At 48.5% G+C, this 20044-nt stretch overlaps 1 protein-coding gene across 1 annotated transcript in view; it reads right to left on the bottom strand.

The window, feature by feature from the left end:
* The window catches only part of LOC140401834 (proline dehydrogenase 1, mitochondrial-like), an 81840-nt gene that overhangs the window by 21824 nt on the left and 39972 nt on the right, over positions 1-20044 (bottom strand). The window contains exons 3-5 of the mRNA XM_072489826.1: positions 3239-3273; positions 937-1086; positions 491-555 (exon numbers count right to left, since the gene is read on the bottom strand). Of these exons, the coding sequence (XP_072345927.1) occupies positions 491-555; positions 937-1086; positions 3239-3273 (250 nt within the window). The remainder of the gene's footprint in view (positions 1-490; positions 556-936; positions 1087-3238; positions 3274-20044) is intronic.

The raw sequence follows: 20044 nt of genomic DNA, 5'->3' as shown, positions 1-20044 counted from the left end.
CTCACATCCCCCCTGCAACTCGTCCCACCCCTCACTCCCCCCCACAAACCAGGGCGGTCCGAGATCAAGCAGCCATTCCCTAACCCACCAGCTGAAGGAGGGAATGCCACAGGTGGTTCCAGGGCTGTTGGGTTTTTCCAACACTTACAGTTCAATGTTGAGTCAGGCACATTAAACCAAGGTGGAGTGGAATACACCCACTCATTCTTGTGTGAGAGACAAATCCAGTCATGGAATAAACGGTCAGGCTTGAAAATGAATATTAAAAGCACAAGGAGATAGACAATGCCCCCCCCCCCCATCCCCCAGAGCTTAAACCAGCACTCCAGCTCATTCCATCAGCTTTATTGCTAACACATCTGTTACAATTCAGAGGGATATTCTTCAAGTTGGATGACTCATCGTCTGTCCCCCAACAAGTTATTCCGGATCAGACAATCAACTTTGGGTCCGAGTCCTCCAATTGTTACAAACATGACTAGAATCCTACCAGGAACTGCGGTCTCCCCAGTGCCGTCATCTTGATGGCAGAAAATCCATCCTCAGAACTCCCACCTGTAAAGGACATCAAGACGGGTTAAGAATCATCAGAGAACCGAGCAATGTGTCACCAAACTCCGCATTGAAAAGCACAACCAGCCAGGGAAGGAGTGACCCACACTGTACAGCAGCATTGCTACCACTGAACAGTGAGAAAACGCCAGTGTGGAACAACACACTCGCTGGCAGAAATTACTGGACGAGCTGCCACGCCCCAACAATATCTACACAGATCTCAAGCAAGATGTCCACCCAAGTTGGTGCCATAAGCCGAATCAAGTGCGTTTAATAGCTAGCCGTGTAAGAGTGCAAACCCACCAAAGCCTTTAGCCACACAGAGCCTATCCACACGATGCATTCCAAGTGCCCTGAGCGGCCAACAAAATGGAGTCTTACCAGATGCTGCGATACATTTCAAAAAGGTCTCCATGTACTGGTCACATTTGGACTCATCTGCGTAGAAATATGTCCGAGCACTAAAGACATTTTCTCTGCGATCTCCGAATTGCCGATGAGGCCGGAATTTCTTCTCTCGATGAATGTCGCCTGCAGAGATGAACAACAGTTTATTAGAATGTTCTGGGAATACCATCAGACACAATGCAGGAAACATCGGAGTCTAACTGAAAAATGGTAATCACAACGGGCAGGTCTCGGTAGAATCACTAAGGAGGCCATTCGGCCCATCGAGTATGCACTGATCCCTTGTATGTGCACTCTATCTAGGCCCACTCCCCCATCCTATCCCCGCAACCCTGCGCATTGATCATGGCCAATCCACCTAATGGGAACACCTCTGGATTTTATATCTATTTTTCTTCTTCAAAGAAAATTCATTTTCCCTCCTCCTCCTTTGAAGACACACAGGTGGGACTTTGCAGTCCTTCCCGCCAGCGGGATTTGAAGGCTACACCTCCTCTCCTCTCCCCCCACCATGGCAGGTTGCCCAGTGGTGGGATGGGCGAGCCACACACAATGGAGTCGACATCGATGGGACTGGAATATCCCTTCCCCCACCCCCCTCCCCCCACAGGGGTGGGAGTGAGAAATTCCACCCTCTGGTTATTGGGCTGCATCTTTCAGAGGCATCGACTATACGTCATCTGCGTCCGAGCCTCAACCAAAGGCTCATTACAGATAAACTCACACCTTCACCAGCAAGTCACTGTACATCAGGGGATCGGAATCCACGTTTCCCAACTGCAAGTCTTTTTTCCGCTCCCTACCCTGGAGGCATGGGGTCTAATGAGTGCAGTACAGGCTGAAAGCAACTGAGCAGAGAAACGCCTTGCATTATGCAGTTAAACTGGTCTTCAGTTTGTTCACTTATTCAACTGGCCAGGCAGTATTAATCGAGACAGAGATTTCTTTACAAAATGACTTCAAAAGAGCAGTTTGTTTCGCTGCTTGGGCCGACAAACCCTCCAATACTCCCAGTTTCTCAGCACCATCCATTTGCCAGAAGCTCACCGCAGCAGTCAATCGTCACGCATTAGCCCAAGTAGTGAACGTCGTCAGCTTATACTGACAGCCAACAACTTCAACTGAGGACTGGAGTCTCAGTTGGGACCACTCTTCCCCTCGGAGTCACATAGTTCTGGGTTCAAGTCCCGCTCCAGGGCTGGAGTCCAGTCTAGTACTGACAGCGTGCCGCACTGTTGGAGGTGTCATCTTCTTGTTAAACAATGGTCGCAACTGACAGCTCAAGTGGATGTTAAAGACCCCATGGCACCATCATCATTTTCAAAAGCAGGGAAGCTCTCCCCGCTGTCCTGGTCAATATTCATCCCTCAATCAACATCACAAGAAACAAGATTATCTGGTTATTGTCACGTTGCTTTTTGAGAGAGTTGACGGTGTACAAATTGGCTGCTGTGTTTCTTACATTACAATAGTGACTACGCTTCCATATTGTTTAACTGGCTGTAAAGTGCTTTGACATGTCTGATGATTGTGAAAATGCTATATAAATGCAAGTATTTTTCCCCTCCAAGAAAACAAAATTTGCCCTCCCCCTCTTTAAACCTGTGAGCCTCATGGTGTTTCCGGATCAGGTACTCGTGTCTAAAGCTGCTGAGGGATCAGGGAAACGCACTCGACTTCAGTATAAAATGAAAAAAGAAAAGAAAATCGCTTATTGTTACTGTGAAAAGCCCCTAGTCGCCACATTCCGCCACCTGTTCGGGGGGGCTGGTACGGGAATTGAACTGGCACTGCTTGGCCTGCTTTAAAAGCCAGCTATTTAGCCCTGTGCTAAACCAGCCCCAATGAAGGTTAGGGAGTAGGTTAGGGAGTGCGAAGGAGAAAGGGAACACATCAGGCCTCCTGGAATAGCAAATTATCTGTAAAATACAGCTGCAGTTACCACTGTAATGGCCACGACTGCCAAATAATCTAGGGACTGCAAGCTGTGGATTGATAATAAATCCTTTCTGATGAAAGGGGGGTTGACCCAAAATGGTAATTCTCTTTCTCCCGCCGCTGACACTGCTGAGCATTTCCAGCAATTTCTGTTTTTATTCCGAATTCCCATCAACCGCGGGATTTTGCTTTTGTACGACGAAGAAGCCATTGTCTTAGAAAACCTGACCTCGGGCTCAGTGTTTAATTGCAAGATTGTTTCTCAAGCTCCCAAGGCCTAAACTCACTGAGCCATCCCCACTGGAAAGTACGAGCAAACTGCAGACGTCAGCCTTACCTTTAACTTCCTTCTCGGCCAGAGACTCGCACGACCTGGAGAAGAAAATCAAAACAATTGCAATTGGCAACAGTGCTCGAAATGAAGCAAAAATGTTTGTTTTGCTGCAATGAAGGAATACAATGGGAATCTGCAGGGAGAAGAGGAAAAGTGGGGGTGGGGGGAAAAGAGTAAACAGTGCACAGCCTTAAGAGGGAAGATTGGCTGTCAAGTCACTGCCAGGGAGTGGGGAGCATCAGGGGGCAGAGCATCAAATTAGCAACCCTGATTGAGCTGATTTAAACCATTGAGAACCATTGATGCTCAACACATTGTCAAAACTCTCTACAACTGGACAAAGAGAAGAAAGAATTCAGTAAAGGCAGGGGAAGTGTATTATTCTGTATAAACAGTGAGAAATAAGAGAATCTATCAGCACAAATAGATCATTAAATCAGCCTGGTTTGGTTCTTAGACACATTGCTTCAGGCTGGCGCAAACACTATCCCAACTGCTCTTGAATTACATAATCATTTGGAATTTCTTATCACGCAGGGTTAAACCAGAGATGCGACAACATCACAATCTAATAATAATCTTTATTATTGTCACAAGTAGGCTTACATTAACACTGCAATGAAGTCACTGTGACAAGCCCCTAGTCGGCACATTCCGGCGCCTGTTCGGGTACACAGAGGGAGAATTCAGAATGTCCAACTCACCGAACAGCAAGTCTTTCGGGACTTGTGGGAGGAATCCGGAGCACCCGGAGGGGAAACAGACACCGGGGGGGGGGGGGGGGGAACGTGCGGACTCTGCACATTGAGAACATAGAATATATGCAGTGCAGAAGGAGGCCATTCGGCCCATCGAGTCTGCACCAACCCAATTAAGCCCTCACTTCCACCCTATCCTCGTAACCCAATAACCCCTCCTAATCTTTTTGGTCACTAAGGGCAATATATCATGGCCAATCCACCTAACCTGCGCGTCTTTGGACTGTGGGAGGAAACGGGAGCACCCGGAGGAAACCCACATAGTGATTCAAGCCGGGAATCGAACCTACGACGCTGGCGCTGTGAAGGAACAATGTTAACCACTGTGCCTTGTGTCTTCATACAGGCTTCAGAATCCCTACTATTCCAATTATCTGTGGTCTTCTCACATGATTCGCACCTCAAGTCACAGGGCAGCATGTGGATCTGGCTACTTGTTATGGGCAGGGACAAGGACAAAAGAACTCAATCACTCGCTATGTGGGTAGGACTGCCAGCACGAAAGAGAGAGCTGAAAAGTCAGAGAGACCATTAATGAGGACGCTCGGAGGACGTGGAATTGAAACATTGCTGCTTCGAATATATGTACTGACCCTAGACTGAAAAGGAGGAATGTGCAAGGTTATGAGGGATAAGGCAGGAGAGCGAGACAAGGCAGAATGCTCTTTCAGAGGGCCAGTACAGACCCGAGGCACCAAATGGCCTCCTCCTGCACTGTAAACATTCTGTGATTATGTAAACAACTCCTACAAACTACTGTGTTTCTCATGAGGTGGGAGAGCACAGCCATATACTGCCTTCTTATAAACTCAACCCTCCACTTCCCCGACCAATACTTCCTGATTGACATGCTTCTTTTTCTTTTCAGTCTTTTTGTTGCTACATTTGTCAGGTTTCAAGACGTGGAGATTCTTTTCCTCTTGGGTTTGGCGTTTCAAGTTCTTCCCATAAGAAGTCAGTCAGCCACGATAGCCGGGAGGGGGGGGTGGGGGGGAAATCAAAGCCACAGAATGCTTACATTGGAATCGGAATGGAGTGCTTTCTTCCCTCCCTTGATAGATAGAGTAGCTCAAACGCTGTCTCTGAACAGATTACCCAGCAACTCAAACACCACTGAGTGCCTGCACTGATTCACACGACTTTCTGCACGCAAGTGTCAATTGCATTACAAGGCTTTCCGATGACAGGAAAACTATTTTAAACGGGAAACCTCAATTCGGTCAAATGGAAACATGTAGAATCCAAGTGGCTTCGTGCCAGAATTAGCAAAAGAATGCTCCATGAATCAATGCAGCAAGGAAGCGACAAGAAGCAGTTTTCATCTTCACCCTGTATTAGCAAATGACCCCAGAAAAAGAGTCGCCACACATCCAGGGTACAATGATTACACAATTATAGAGTCTTACATGGTATCTGAAGCTTAAAAGGGGCTAATTTTAAAGAAATAAGAGGAAGTAAAGCAAATGGAATGGAGGAGGACGTTCAATAATATTTCACTGGAAGTTAAGTGGAGCACCTTCAAAGGAATAACCCAGAGAATGAAGGATGAATGATTACCGAAAATAGGAAAGATCAGGCTAAACATACTTGACCCTAAATGAATTAGCAAATCAAAAGGTTTTTTTTTAAAAAACGTTTCGTAAGAGAAAGGACATGGGATTCATTGAAACACATTAAAAAATGGCCAGAGACCTGGAGACAGGGGCGGTCAGAGAAAAGGTAAAATCCAAATTTATAAGTAGGTTCAAAACTCGAGGATAAGCATTGAATAGTTAAAATTCTGGACACTCACTTCCTTCAAATGCTTACCACGGAAAGCTTCAGCATCATGAGCTACCCCCCCCCCCCCCCCCCAAATCTCCCAAAAAGGTAAATCAAGGTGGACTTAATTGCGTCAATATAAATAAGGTGGAAGCGCGAGAGTCAATGAGAGCAAATACGAAAAATCCGGAGGGTTAAATACAACTGTCTCCCAACATGAAGAAAGGTTGGAGAGTTGGAAAACATCCAAGATTTTCCATCAAACACATTGAAACAAGGAGCCAGAAAAGCTCGAAGCATGAAATCACATGGGTGTAATTTAAAGGAAATGAAACATCGTCCCGTGTTGGCCGTGTTTAGCCGGGTGTTTCCCAGCATTGGCAGTGCAGAGAATGACCCCGCTATTAAATGAGACTCTGCTTCTTGGCCCTCGCCAGGGTGCCCTCATGAGCGGGATCCAGATTGTGATGCCTCGCAAAATCTCGTTAGGCGTTACAAGACCGTTCTTACCAGCCTTGTCCCGTCCCGAGTCGGGCATGAGGAGGCCAGGCCGGTAGATCAGACCACATATTTCCTAGAATCAGCATGACCATGTAAACACCACAGCAAACCCTCAATGGCGAAATCTACGGTGGATGAGAGGTAAATATTGAAAGCTGCCAGAAGTGACAGCTAAGGTGTTTGTCATCACCAATTAACAAGCTACAATAAAGATTAGAAGCTTTAATAGCACCATCACATTATCTATCTGTCCCATTACTACACCTCATACTTAGCCAACTGAGTCTCCCGACAACCATCAGCTGCACAAGCAGCCAATGCAGTCCTTAATCTTCCAGTGATTAGCAGCAGCCTGGTGTTATAAATGACTGTGTGTATCCAACTGCAAACATTCAAGATTCTAAGAATAAACCCTCTAACAGAACTCATTACACTCAGGATCTAAACTGGTCGATTAACTAGAACAACAGTTTCCAATCTGTGCTGTGCGTCACAATATGCATTCGGACATGGTCACATGCACACACACCACACACACAAGTAGCCATCAGTTTCAACCCTTCGTTTTGAACTCAAGCTGGGAGGGGTTGCTGGACCAACTAGCGTAATAAGCAATCAATTCGACCTCAAAATGAAAGAGCTTAAGCAGACAATTGTTCCAGGGATCCTTCAGATAGGATCTTACCCCCTGCAATAAATATCCTGGCCGTGAAATTTGCTAGTGTCGCACGGGACGGTTTAAATAATGTGGCAGAGGGGTGGGAACTGGAGCAATAGGTCAGAGGTTAAATAACGGAGGGGGAAAACTAGAGACTAGGGCCACACTCAAGAGGAAGAGCAAGCAGGGAGATGTTGCTGAACACAGCGGGACTGGTGGTCAGAAGTGCATTTGTTCCAATGCGAGAAGTAGAACAGGTAAGTTTGGATTAGTTCTTGGAACTATGATGTTGTTGCCACTACAGAGACTTGTTGAGGGAGGGACAGGATTGACAGCTAAACGTTCCAGGATTTGGGTGTTTCAGGTGGGATAGAGAGTGATGTAATAGGGGTGGAGGAGTTGCATCACTGGCCAAGGAGAATATCACAGCAGCTATACGGAGAGGGGGACACCTCAGAGGTCTCATGCAGCGAGGCAACATGGGTAGCACTCAGGGATAGGAAGGGGGCAGTCACAATGTTGGGGGTTTAGTGTAGGCCTCCCAACAGCCAGAGGGAGATAAGAGGAGCACATATTTGGAAAGATTTTGGAAAGGTAACAGCAACAGGGTTGTTGTGGTGGGTGATTGTAACTTCCCCCAAATTGACTGGGACTCACTTAGTGTTAGGGGATTGGAAGGGGCAGAGTTTGTAAAGAGCATCCTGGAGGGCTTCTTGAAACTATGTAGATAGTCCAACTGGGGAAGGGGTCATACTGGACCTGGTATTGGGGAATGAGCTCGGCCCAGGTGGCCAACGTTTCAGTAGGAGAGCATTTTAGGAACAGTAGTAGCCCTCGGGCAGGAACTGTAGAATCTAGATTGGGGGCGGATGTTTTGAGGGTAAATCAACATCTGACATGTGGGAGGCTTTCAAATATCAGTTGATAGGAATTCAGGACTGGCATGTTCCTATGAGGAAGCAGAATAAGCATGGCAAGTTTCAGGAACTTTGGATAATGAGGAATATTGTGAGCGGAGTCAAAAAAAAAAAAAAAAAGGGTGAGAAGGCTGGGAACAGACAAAGCAAGAGTGGAACAGAATGAAGGTAGGAGGGAGTCAGGAGGGCTAAAAGGGGTCACGAAAAATCATTGGCAAACCGGATTAAGGAAAACCCCAAGGCTTTTTATACGTATATAAAGAGCAGAAGGGTAGCCAAGGAAAGGGTTGGCCCACTCTAGGACAGGGGAGGGAATCTCTGCATGGAGCCAGAGGCAATGGGCAAGGTACTAAATGAGTACCTTGCATCAGTATTCACGAGAGAGAAGGACTTCATGGATGAGGAGTTTGGGGAAGGGTGTGCAGATTGTCTGGGTCACGTGAGATCAAAAAGGTGTTGGGCGTCTTTCAAAAAGGTGTTGGGCGTCTTAAAAAATATGACGGTAGTTAAGCCCCCAGAACCTGGTGGGATCTACCCCTGAAAACTGGGGAAGGAAGGGAGGAAACTGCTGGGGCCTTATCAGAAATCTTTGTACCCTCATTGGCTAAAGAGGACTGGAGAATAGCTGATGTTAGTTTGTTTAAGAAGTCTGGATAATCCAGGAAATTATAGGCTGGTGAGCCTTACAACAGTGGTAGGGAAATTATTGGAGAGGATTCTTTGAGACAGGATTTACTCCCATTTGGAACCAAATCGATATATTAGTGAGAGGCAGCATGGTTTCGTTAAGGGAGGCCGTGTCTCTCTAACTTGATCTAGTTTTTTGAGCATTTGACAAAGTTGATTGAAGGTAGGGCAGTGAATGTTGTCTGTGTAGACTTCAGCAAGGCCTTGGAAAAGGTCCCTCATGACAGACTGGGACAGAAGGTGAAGTCACACAGGGCAAGAGGTGAGCTAGAAAGGTGGATATAGAACTGGCTAAGTCATCGGAGACAGAGTGTAGCTGTGGAAGTGTGCTTTTCTGAATGGAGGGCTGTGACTAGTGGTGTTCTGCAGGGATCAGTGCTGGGACCTTTGCTGTTTGTAGTATATATAAATGATTTGGAGGAAAATGTAACTGGTCTGATTAGTAAGTTTGCGGACGACACAAAGGTTGGCGGAATTGCGGATAGCGATGAGGACTGTCAGAGGATACAACAGGATATAGATCGGTTGGAGACTTGGGCGGAGAGATGGCAGATGGAGTTTAATCTGGACAAATGTGAGGTAATGCATTTTGTAAAATCTAATACAGGTGGGAGGTATACAGTAAATGGCAGAACCCTCAAGAGTAAAAGGCAGAGGGATCTGGGTGTACAGGTCCACATGTCAGGTGGAGAATAGTCAGTCAGGGCATTGAGTATACAAATTGGCAAGTCATGCTGCAGCTGTATAGAACCTTAGTTAGGCCACAATTGGAATATGGAGCTGGATTCTCCACAGCCCCGTGCCAAAATCACGTTTGGTGCGGGGGCAGAGAATCTATGTTTATTTTTTTTTAAGATATATTTTATTCAAGATTTTTTGGCCAAACATAACAGTACATAGTGTTTCCTTTATACATCAATAAAACAATATAAATAACAATGGCCAGTTTTAAACAAATAAATAAATAATTTGAACAAAATCAAAAACAAAACTAAATGGCAACTGCCTTGTCCACGATAAATACTCTCCAAAAATACAATCTAACAATCCAATATACAATTACATATACCAAATACCTATGCATATACAATAACATCCCTGAGAGTCCTTCCTCCCCCCCCCCCCCCCCCCCCGGGTTGCTGCTGCTGTCTTCTTCTTTTCCATTCCCTCTATCTTTCTGTGAGGTATTCGACGAACGGTTGCCACCGCCTGGTGAACCCTTGAGCCGACCCCCTTAGAACGAATTTAATCCGTTCCAACTTTATAAACCCTGCCATGTCATTTATCCAGGTCTCCACACCCGGGGGCTTGGCTTCCTTCCACATTAACAATATCCTGCGCCGGGCTACTAGGGACGCAAAGGCCAAAACATCAGCCTCTTTCGCCTCCTGCACTCCCGGCTCTTCTGCAACCCCAAATATAGCCAGCCCCCAGCTTGGTTCGACCTGGACCCCCACCATCTTCGAAAGCACCTTTGCCACCCCCACCCAAAATCCCTGTAGTGCCGGGCATGACCAGAACATGTGGGTATGATTCGCTGGGCTTCTCGAGCATCTCACACACCTATCCTCTATTCCAAAAAATTTACTGAGCCGTGCTCCAGTCATATGCGCCCTGTGTAACACCTTAAATTGTATCAGGCTTAGCCTGGCACACGAGGACGATGAGTTTACCCTACGTAGGGCATCAGCCCACAGCCCCTCCTCAATCTCCTCCCCCAGCTCTTCCCATTTCCCTTTCAGCTCATCTACCATGATCTCCCCCTCGTCCCTCATTTCCCTATATATGTCTGACACCTTACCGTCCCCCACCCATGTCTCTGAGATCACTCTATCCTGCACCACCTGCATCGGGAGCTGCGGGAATTCCCTCACCTGTTGCCTCGCAAAAGCCCTCAGTTGCATATACCGAAATGCATTCCCTTGGGGCAACCCATATTTTTCCGTCAGCGCTCCCAGACTCGCAAACGTCCCATCTACGAACAGATCTCTCAATTGTGTTACCCCTACTCTTTGCCATGCTCCAAATCCCCCATCTATTCTCCCCGGAACAAACCTATGGTTATTTCTTATCGGGGACCGCACCGAGGCTCCCGTCTTTCCCCTATGCCGTCTCCACTGCCCCCAAATTTTCAGTGTAGCCACCACCACCGGGCTTGTGGTGTATTTCTTCGGTGAGAACGGCAACGTCACCATAGCTTGTAGGCTAGTCCCCCTGCAGGACGCCCTCTCCAATCTCTTCCACGCCGCTCCCTCCTCTTCTCCCATCCGCTTACACACCATTGAGATATTGGCGGCCCAGTAGTACTCACTTAGGCTCGGCAGTGCCAGCCCCCCCCTATCCTTACTACGCTGCAAAAATCCCCTCCTCACTCTCGGGGTCTTCCCGGCCCACACAACTTATAATGCTCTTCTCAATTCTTTTAAAATAAGCCTTCGTGACCACCACCGGGAGGCACTGAAACACAAAGAGAAATCTCGGGAGGACAACCATTTTAACCGCCTGCACCCTCCCTGCCAGTGACAGGGACACCATGTCCCATCTCTTAAAGTCCTCCTCCATCTGCTCCACCAACCACGTTAAATTTAGCCTATGCAATGTACCCCAATTCTTGGCTATCTGGATCCCCAAGTACCGAAAGTCCCTTGTTACCTTCCTCAACGGTAAATCCTCTATTTCTCTGCTCTGCTCCCCTGGATGCACCACAAACAACTCACTTTTCCCCATGTTCAATTTATACCCTGAAAAAACTCCAAACTCCCCAAGTATCCGCATTATCTCTGGCATCCCCTCCGCCGGGTCCGCCACATGTAACAACAAATCGTCCGCATACAGTGATACCCGATGTTCTTCTCCTCCCCTGAGTACTCCCCTCCACTTCCTGGAACCCCTCAATGCTATTGCCAGGGGCTCAATCGCCAGTGCAAACAATAATGGGGACAGAGGACATCCCTGCCTCGTCCCTTTATGGAGCCGAAAATATTCAGACCCCCGTCCATTCGTGACTACGCTCGCCATCGGGGCCCTATACAGCAGCTGCACCCATCTAATATACCCATCTCCAAAGCCGAATCTCCTCAGCACCTCCCACAAATAATCCCACTCCACTCTATCAAATGCTTTCTCGGCATCCATCGCCACCACTATCTCCGCCTCCCCCTCTGGTGGGGGCATCATCATATACCCCTAGCAGCCTCCGTATATTCGTATTCAGCTGTCTCCCCTTCACAAACCCAGTTTGGTCCTCATGGACCACCCCCGGGACACAATCCTCTATCCTCATTGCCATTACTTTGGCCAGAATCTTAGCGTCCACGTTCAGGAGGGAAATAAGCCTATAGGACCCGCATTGCAGCGGGTCTTTTTCCTTCTTTAGGAGGAGCGATATCGTTGCCTCTGACATAGTCGGGGGCAGCTGCCCCCTTTCCCTTGCCTCATTAAAGGTTCTCATCAGTAGCGGGGCCAGCAAGTCCACATATTTCCTATAAAATTCAACTGGAAATCCGTCTGGACCCGGGGCCTTCCCCGCCTGCATGCTCCTAATTCCTTTCACTACTTCCTCCGTTTCAATCTGTGCTCCCAGTCCCACCCTCTCCTGCTCCTCCACCTTAGGAAATTCCAGCTGGTCCAGAAAACACATCATTCTCTCCTTCCCATCCAGGGGCTGAGCTTCATATAATCTTTCATAGAATGCCTTGAACACTCCATTCACTCTCTCCGCTCCCCGCTCCATCTCTCCCTCCTCATCTCTCACTCCCCCTATCTCCCTCGCTGCTCCCCTTTTCCTCAGTTGGTGGGCCAGCAACCTGCTCGCCTTCTCCCCATATTCGTACTGTACACCCTGTGCCTTCCTCCACTGTGCCTCTGCATTACCCGTAGTCAGCAAATCAAATTCTACATGTAGCCTTTGCCTTTCTCTGTATAGTCCCTCCTCCGGTGCCTCCGCATATTGCCTGTCCACCCTCAGAAGTTCTTTCAGCAACCGCTCCCGTTCCCTACCCTCCTGCTTTCCTTTATGTGCCCTGATTGATATCAGCTCCCCTCTAACCACTGCCTTCAGCGCCTCCGAGACCACTCCCATCTGGACCTCCCCATTATCATTGAGTTCCAAGTACCTTTCAATACACCCTCTCACCCTTAAGCACACCCCCTCGTCCGCCAATAGTCCCATGTCCATTCTCCAGGGTGGACGCTGTTCTTTTTCCTCCCCTATCTCCAAGTCCACCCAATGTGGAGCGTGATCCGAAATAGCTATAGCCGTATACTCCGTCCCCGTCACGTTCGGGATCAGCGCCCTTCCTAAAACAAAAAAGTCTATCCGTGAATAAACTTTGTGGACATAGGAGAAAAACAAAAACTCCTTACTCCTAGGTCTACTAAATCTCCAGGGGTCAACTCCTCCCATCTGCTCCATAAAGTCCTTAAGCACCCTAGCTGCTGCCGGCCTCCTTCCGGTCCTGGACCTCGATCTGTCCAGCCCTGGTTCCAGCACAGTGTTAAAATCTCCACCCATTACCAGCTTCCCCGCCTCTAGGTCCGGGATACGTCCTAGCATGCGCCTCATAAAGTTGGCATCATCCCAGTTCGGGGCATATACGTTCACTAAGACCACAGCCTCCCCCTGTAATTTGCCACTCACAATCACGTATCTGCCCCCACTATCCGCCACTATGGTCTTTGCCTCAAACATTACCCGCTTCCCCACGAGTATAGCCACCCCCCTGTTTTTCGCATCTAGCCCCGAATGAAACACCTGCCCCACCCATCCTTTGCGTAGTCTGACCTGGTCTATCAGTTTCAAATGCGTCTCCTGTAGCATAACCACATCTGCCTTAAGTTTCTTTAGGTGTGCGAGTACCCGTGCCCTCTTTATCGGCCCGTTCAGCCCCCTCACATTCCACGCGATCAGCCGGGTTGGGGGGCTCTTTACCCCCCTTGTCGACTAGCCATCCCCTTTTTTTAAACCAGCTCCTCACCCGGTTCCCACGTAGCTGTGTCCCCCCCCAGGTGGCGCCCCTCCGCCCCGCCCACCCCAGCCCATACCAGCTCCCCCTTCTCCCCAGCAGCAGCAACCCAGTTAACCCCCCCCCCCCACCCCCCCAGCTAGATCCCCCACTCGCGTAATTGCACCCCCCATGTTGCTCCCAGAAGTCAGCAAACTCTGGCCGACCTCGGCTTCCCCCGTGACCTCGGCTCGCACTGTGCGACGCCCCCTCCTTCCTGCTTCCCTGTTCCCGCCATAATTATCATAGTGCGGGAACAAAGCCCGCGCTTCCCTTTTGGCCCCGCCCCCAATGGCCAACGCCCCCAGCTCCTCCACCTCACTCCCTCACAACAAGGGGAAGAGAGAAAAGTTACCGGGTTGCAGGATTAACAACTTAAAAATCATCTCTCCTCTCCCCCCTCTTCGCCCCCCATATTCGCCCCACCACTTTGTCTCAAACGTTCTTTTTTTATATAACCCATTTATTCCAATTTCGCTTCGGCAATAAATGTGCATGCCTCATCCGCCGTTTCAAAGTAGTGGTGTTTCCCTTGATGTGTGACCCACAGTCTTGCTGGCTGCAGCATTCCAAATTTGACCTTCCTTTTATGAAGCACCGCCTTGGCCCGGTTAAAGCTCGCCCTCCTTCTCGCCACCTCCGCACTCCAATCCTGATATACGCGGATCACCGCGTTCTCCCACCTACTGCTCCAAGTTTTCTTTGCCCATCTGAGGACCATCTCTCTGTCCTTATATCGGAGAAATCTCACCACTATGGCTCGGGGAATTTCTCCAGCCCTTGGTCTTCGCGCCATAACTCGATAGGCTCCCTCCACCTCCAACGGACCCGTCGGGGCCTCTGATCCCATTAACGAGTGCAGCATCGTGTTCACATATGCCCCGACGTCCGCCCCCTCTGCACCCTCGGGAAGACCAAGAATCCTTAAATTCTTCCTCCTCGCATTATTCTCCAGCACCTCCAGCCTTTCCACACACCTTTTATGGTGTGCCTCGTGCATCTCCGTCTTCACCACCAGGCCCTGTATATCATCCTCGTTCTCAGCAGCCTTTGCCTTCACGACCCGAAGCTCCTGCTCCTGGGTCTTTTGCTCATCCTTTAGCCCTTCAATCGCCTGTAATATCGGGGCCAACAGCTCCTTCTTCATCTCCTTTTTAAGTTCTTCCACGCAGCGCTTCAAGAACTCGTGTTGTTCAGGGCCCCATATTAAACTGCCACCTTCCGACGCCATCTTGGTTTTTGCTTGCCTTCCTTGCCGCTGCTCTAAAGGATCCACCGCAATCCGGCCACTTTCCTCTCCTTTTTCCATCCGTATCCAGGGGGGATTCCCTTCTGGTTTACCGCACAGTGCTTTTAGCCGTTAAAATTGCCGTTGGGGCTCTTAAGAGCCCAAAAGTCCGTTCCACCGGGAGCTGCCGAAACGTGCGACTTAGCTGGTCATCGCCGCACCCGGAAGTCCAGAATCTATGTTTATGACCGAATTGGGCCCTGCGGCACTTACGCAATTCTCCGGAGAAACGCACGCGTGCAAATTACGTGGCGCGGCTAGGGGGCTATTGCCAGAGGCCCTCCCAGCGACACTCCGGACCCGACCAGCCGAATTCCCGACGGCGTGGTTCTAACCACGTCTGGCCGGTCGGGACTCAGTCCGCGGCCGCCCTGGTGGTGGGTGGGGGGGGGGGAAATCAAGCACCGGGGGGGGGGGGCCTTATGGGCAGCCGGAGCGGCGACCGGGCAGGTCAGATGGAGCGGCGCGGGGCAGATCAGTGGGACCTTGTTTGTTGGTCAAGATGACGAATGTGATATGAAATAGTTAGTTCAAATATTAGTTACAGTAATGTAGATGTAGGCCAATTTAATTCTGGTGAGTTCACAAAGGACAAAGCACAAAGGAATTCAGAAAGCATGGCAAGGAAGATGGGGAAAAGGATGCTGGATAACAAGAGGCCCAGGGTTAAGGAATGCGAAGGAATACGAAGTGAGCCAATCAGGATGTATGGCCAGGTCAGGAGGGGTAGAGGAGGACCTATGGGAATCATGTATGTGAAACTTGATGCCATTTGAATGTATTTGCAGAGATCTCTTCGTCTCCGACCTCATTCGTTTTCGAGGGGTCCAGGAGACAGTTTCTGTGTTCTGAGTCTCTGTGAAGCGAGTCAGCCTTGCAAGTTGGTTAAAATAAATAATACTATACCTACAAATCCATCTAGAATTTTATTGAGGCCAGACTGACAGGTAAAGAATTCAATATTGTCATTTGATGCCGAAACCCGGGATTTCCCCAGACGGTCACCGACCAGCTGCGAAATCAGAATTAGGCTGATGTTGGACAAGGAAAGTGGAAAAGGGCCCACAATGTGTGGCTGGAAAATGACCAAACATTGATTTTCCCCTCTTCTCATGGTCTGGTCACTCGCGGTTGGTACGGAACAATCATCTCTACGAAATCAAAGGTCAGTCTGGGGATTAGAAAATTAAACTGATGGGATATCATAAATTGATAGTTCAGTTTTGGGTTAATTTTGGAATTGATGGGACATCGGATGATGGTTTAATTCCATGTGTGTAGTTTTGGGATTGATGGTATATCGGATGATGGTTTAATTCCACATGCAAGTGTTTTGGAAACTATAGTTGATAAGCTAAAATTGTATCCTTGGACTGTAGTGGCGTGAAACGCAGTCTTATGGATTAGTTCCGAGATTATGGGGAATTGCTTGGATAACACGAGTGATCCAGGCAGTCCAGTGCAAATATTGTGATATTTATCCAGATAAAGCGAGAGATTTTAGGAAAATGTCAGCAACCTTAAGGAAGAAATTGGGTGATGAATGGCCACTAGGGGGGCACTAAAGACCTGGACATCATTAAGAAAATTCAGGGAGAAATCTGGAAAAAGGGCCAAAGTATGAAAGCAAAAGAATTAATTGGATTATGGAGACAATATTGTCAAGAGGAGAGGGATAAGATCATGTTATCAAGTTGGCAAGAAAATGCCCTTAAAATGGGAATTCCAATTAGTGAAGGGGGGGAACCAGAAAACTCTGGAAATCTTGAAAAAGGAGTGTGCATTCAAACAACGCGCAAGTAAAGAGTGGGTGGACTCATGTAAAAAATTTTTAAAAATGGGCGACGTAGTTCAATGGCTGGCCTTGCATTGACAGACGCAGATGATGACCTAGAGAATTGGACCATGTCGGTTGGAGTCCCGACTGCACCAGTCGCACTGTCTGCACTAATTCCGGAACCACCAAAGGTATCATAATTTATATCCAGTCACTGCTCCCCAGATTCAAATCATGCCAGCCTCTCCAGCCCCTTCGGTTGATAGCTTGGGTCCTATTTCAGCATCTTCACCATCTGTTAGAGAAGGGGAGCTCTGTTCCACAAGCCCAGTTAGCTCTAGGACCCGATCTCAGACAATGAGAGAGGGGCCTGATCCTATCCAGAAACAATCACGTATACCACCTAGATCCCTTCAGACCGATATGGTAGGACAGAAAAGTATGAGAACAAAGAAAGAAAACGGGAATGGTTCCGAGGAGCCGGAGCTCCCCCTATCGGAAGGGAAAGACGTTGAAGTCTTTGAAGAGCCAGAGGAATCCGCTAAAGCGCCCCCTAGTGAGATTCTGAGACAGTTGCCGATTAGGGAAATACCCAACCCTGATGCTGCAACAGCAGCAGCCCAGCCCACGATAGTAGTTTATTTCCCATGGAGACCCAGTGAGATGATGGCTATTCTGGCTGCAATCCCAGACAGGAAGAAATATCCCGCTGCTTTCGTGGACTGAGAACTACCATCTCAGTTTATCAAGCTGATTCAAGGGACCTCTGGGCCCTAGTCCAGCAGGTTTTAACCCCAGCAGAGTACCGCAATCATCTCAATCACTTGAATTATGCTAGCCACGCCGCACTTCAGCAAACCCATGCTTTGGACGATGATAGACGGGCACAAATCCTGAATGCGTTGCATGTCACATTTCAAAAGCCCATAAACATTTCTGCTATCTTAGACCTCAAACCTAAAAAGACTGAAGAGCCAGAGGAATTTCTGGAACGTTTTAATGAAATCTACAGTGGGCAGTCAGGCGACTTGCCGTACCAAAATAGTCAGAATTCCCCTCAATATTGTGCTATGTTAATGCATTGCCTACCACCTTTCGTGGCTACTGCCGTGAAATGTAATAACATGAATTGGACAGAGAACGACCCTTCTCAGGTGGCCAGGGCAGTCAGATTTTATTGGAAGGAGGGTGTAGGCCAGGAAGGAGGCTCAGTTACAAAGATTAAAACTGAGTATTTAATGAAAGGATGATCTGAGACCCCAGTCAGCGGCAGATATGGTGGCTTACCAGCTGGAACCCCAATATTGTGACCTTGGGTGGGTGGATCAACAAGGGGAGGGAGGATATCAAACCCACCTAAATGGGCCCTCAGCTCCTCTTTATGGCCCACCGTATGCACCAACAGCTTTACAACTGCCGCCCCTCTGAGGGGTCATTGGTCTACTGGGAAAAGAGGAGGGGGCAGATATAGAGGGAACAATACATTTTTTCATTGTGGCCATGCAGATCACTGGCATCAGGAATGCCCCTTTAAAAGACAGGCAGCAGAAGGAGACTACCCGACCCAAAGGAGGGGGTACCCACCAAGGGGAGGACAGGCGAGGTACACGGACTTCTCCCAGACAAAGCCTTTCCCATCACAGGATTGACTAGCGATTTAGTCATAAGGACTCTCCAATCGGACAGGGAACCTATTATTTCTCTGCAGATAGGAGATCAACGTCACTCATTTGTAATCGACACTGGAGCAGCCATATCTTCGGTGCAATCAGAACTTCGACTACCACTATCCGACCACACCATTTGTCGGTGTTCCAAGGACAGGTGTGTGAGTATCCGATTTCTGAACCTGTGACAGTCACTTACGAGAATTAGTCTATGGCTCATCAGTTTGTGACGACTACTGGATTGGACTGTAACTTGTTGGCCCGAGATTTACTGTGTATCTTCCAGCTACAGCTAGAGTGCGGAGACGAAGGGGTAACGGTTCAATGATGGAGGATGAGACAACAGTGCTATATTTCTCACACCCCAGTGGTGGACGTTAGATATTGAACATTCACTGCACCACGTTACCCTGGCCTATGACAGAACCGGACAAAACAGAGAGTTGGAGGACAAATACCGGCCGTTAATTGGGACCGAATGGCCAGTCAAGGTTACAGCCACAGTCACGGGAAAAGGTACAGCCGATTTTTTTACAATACCACCACATTTATAGCCACAGTCAGTTTCTGTAGGCCCTCATATTACACGTCAGGTCCACGACCAGTACCATGCCAAGGGTCTGGGGCCTATGGTAAGGAGGGCAGTGGGTCATTCAGATCCAACAGAGTGCGCACTTCAAGTCATGCCAGACGGCACTTCCATAAAATATTTTGAGGTCCCTGAAAGGATGAACACTCGACTTCAGCATCACCTGGGACGTGACGTTTTGGAATATGTCAACCCACAGGTCTGGGCAGAATACCCTTCACAAGTGGGACAGGCAAATGTTACACCCATTAAGGTAATGATTAAGGACCATGTAACGCTGCCTTCCATTCAGCAATACCCCCTGAAACCCCAAGCTGACCCGTCTATAGACAAATTAATCCGAGAGCTGTTGCAACAGGGTATTTTGCCAATCAGAATGCAACACCCCCATACTTGCTGCGCCTAAACCAGCCAAACCAGATCAGTACCGATTAGTACAGGATTTACGTTCAATCAATGCCATCTCACAGCCATTACATGCTCTTGTCCCTAATCCTGCCCACATACTGGCTCAAATTCCAGCTCGAGCCCGGGTCTTCGCCATAGTTGACCTTCAGCACGCTTTCTTTGCCCTTCCACTCGCATCTGAAAGCCAATATTTGTTTGCCTTCACTTACAATGGACAGCAGTATACCTGGACCCGACTGCCTCAGGGGTTCGTCAACTCACCTACGCTCTTCTCCAGATGTCTGCAGACCCAACTCCAGGCCTTGACATTGGAGCATGGTTCCACTCTAGTGCAGTATGTAGATGACATATTGGTAGTGAGTCCCGACGAGCCAAGTAACAGGGATGATGTGATCCAGTTATTAAACCACCCATCCTCGTTGGGTTATGTTGTTTCACAATCAAAGGTCCTGGTGGCTCAGACAAAGGTCAAGTTCTTAGGAGTTTTACCTACAGCCACAGAAAGAAGTCTCAAACCCAGTAGGATTGAACCAATATGCCAATTCCCCGCCCCTACCACAGTCAAGGAGGTCCGTCATTGGCTGGGTATGGTGAATTATTGTAGGCAGTGGATACCAAACATCGCTGTCTATACAAAGCTGCTGACGCCTTACACTAGTGAAGGGGGGAATTTTACTCTCACCACCGAGGCACTCAAAGCCTTCCGTTGCCTGAAGCAGGCCTTGTTACAAGTACCGGCCCTCGGTAGCCCCCTGTACGACCGAATGTTCCAGATATACTGTACTGTTCTGGAAG

Source organism: Scyliorhinus torazame, chromosome 1 (assembly GCF_047496885.1).
Source record: "Scyliorhinus torazame isolate Kashiwa2021f chromosome 1, sScyTor2.1, whole genome shotgun sequence".
NCBI classification, from domain to species: Eukaryota; Metazoa; Chordata; class Chondrichthyes; order Carcharhiniformes; family Scyliorhinidae; genus Scyliorhinus; species Scyliorhinus torazame.
The sequence above is the reverse complement of the archived record's forward strand: the minus strand, read 5'-3'. Positions and strand labels throughout refer to the sequence as shown.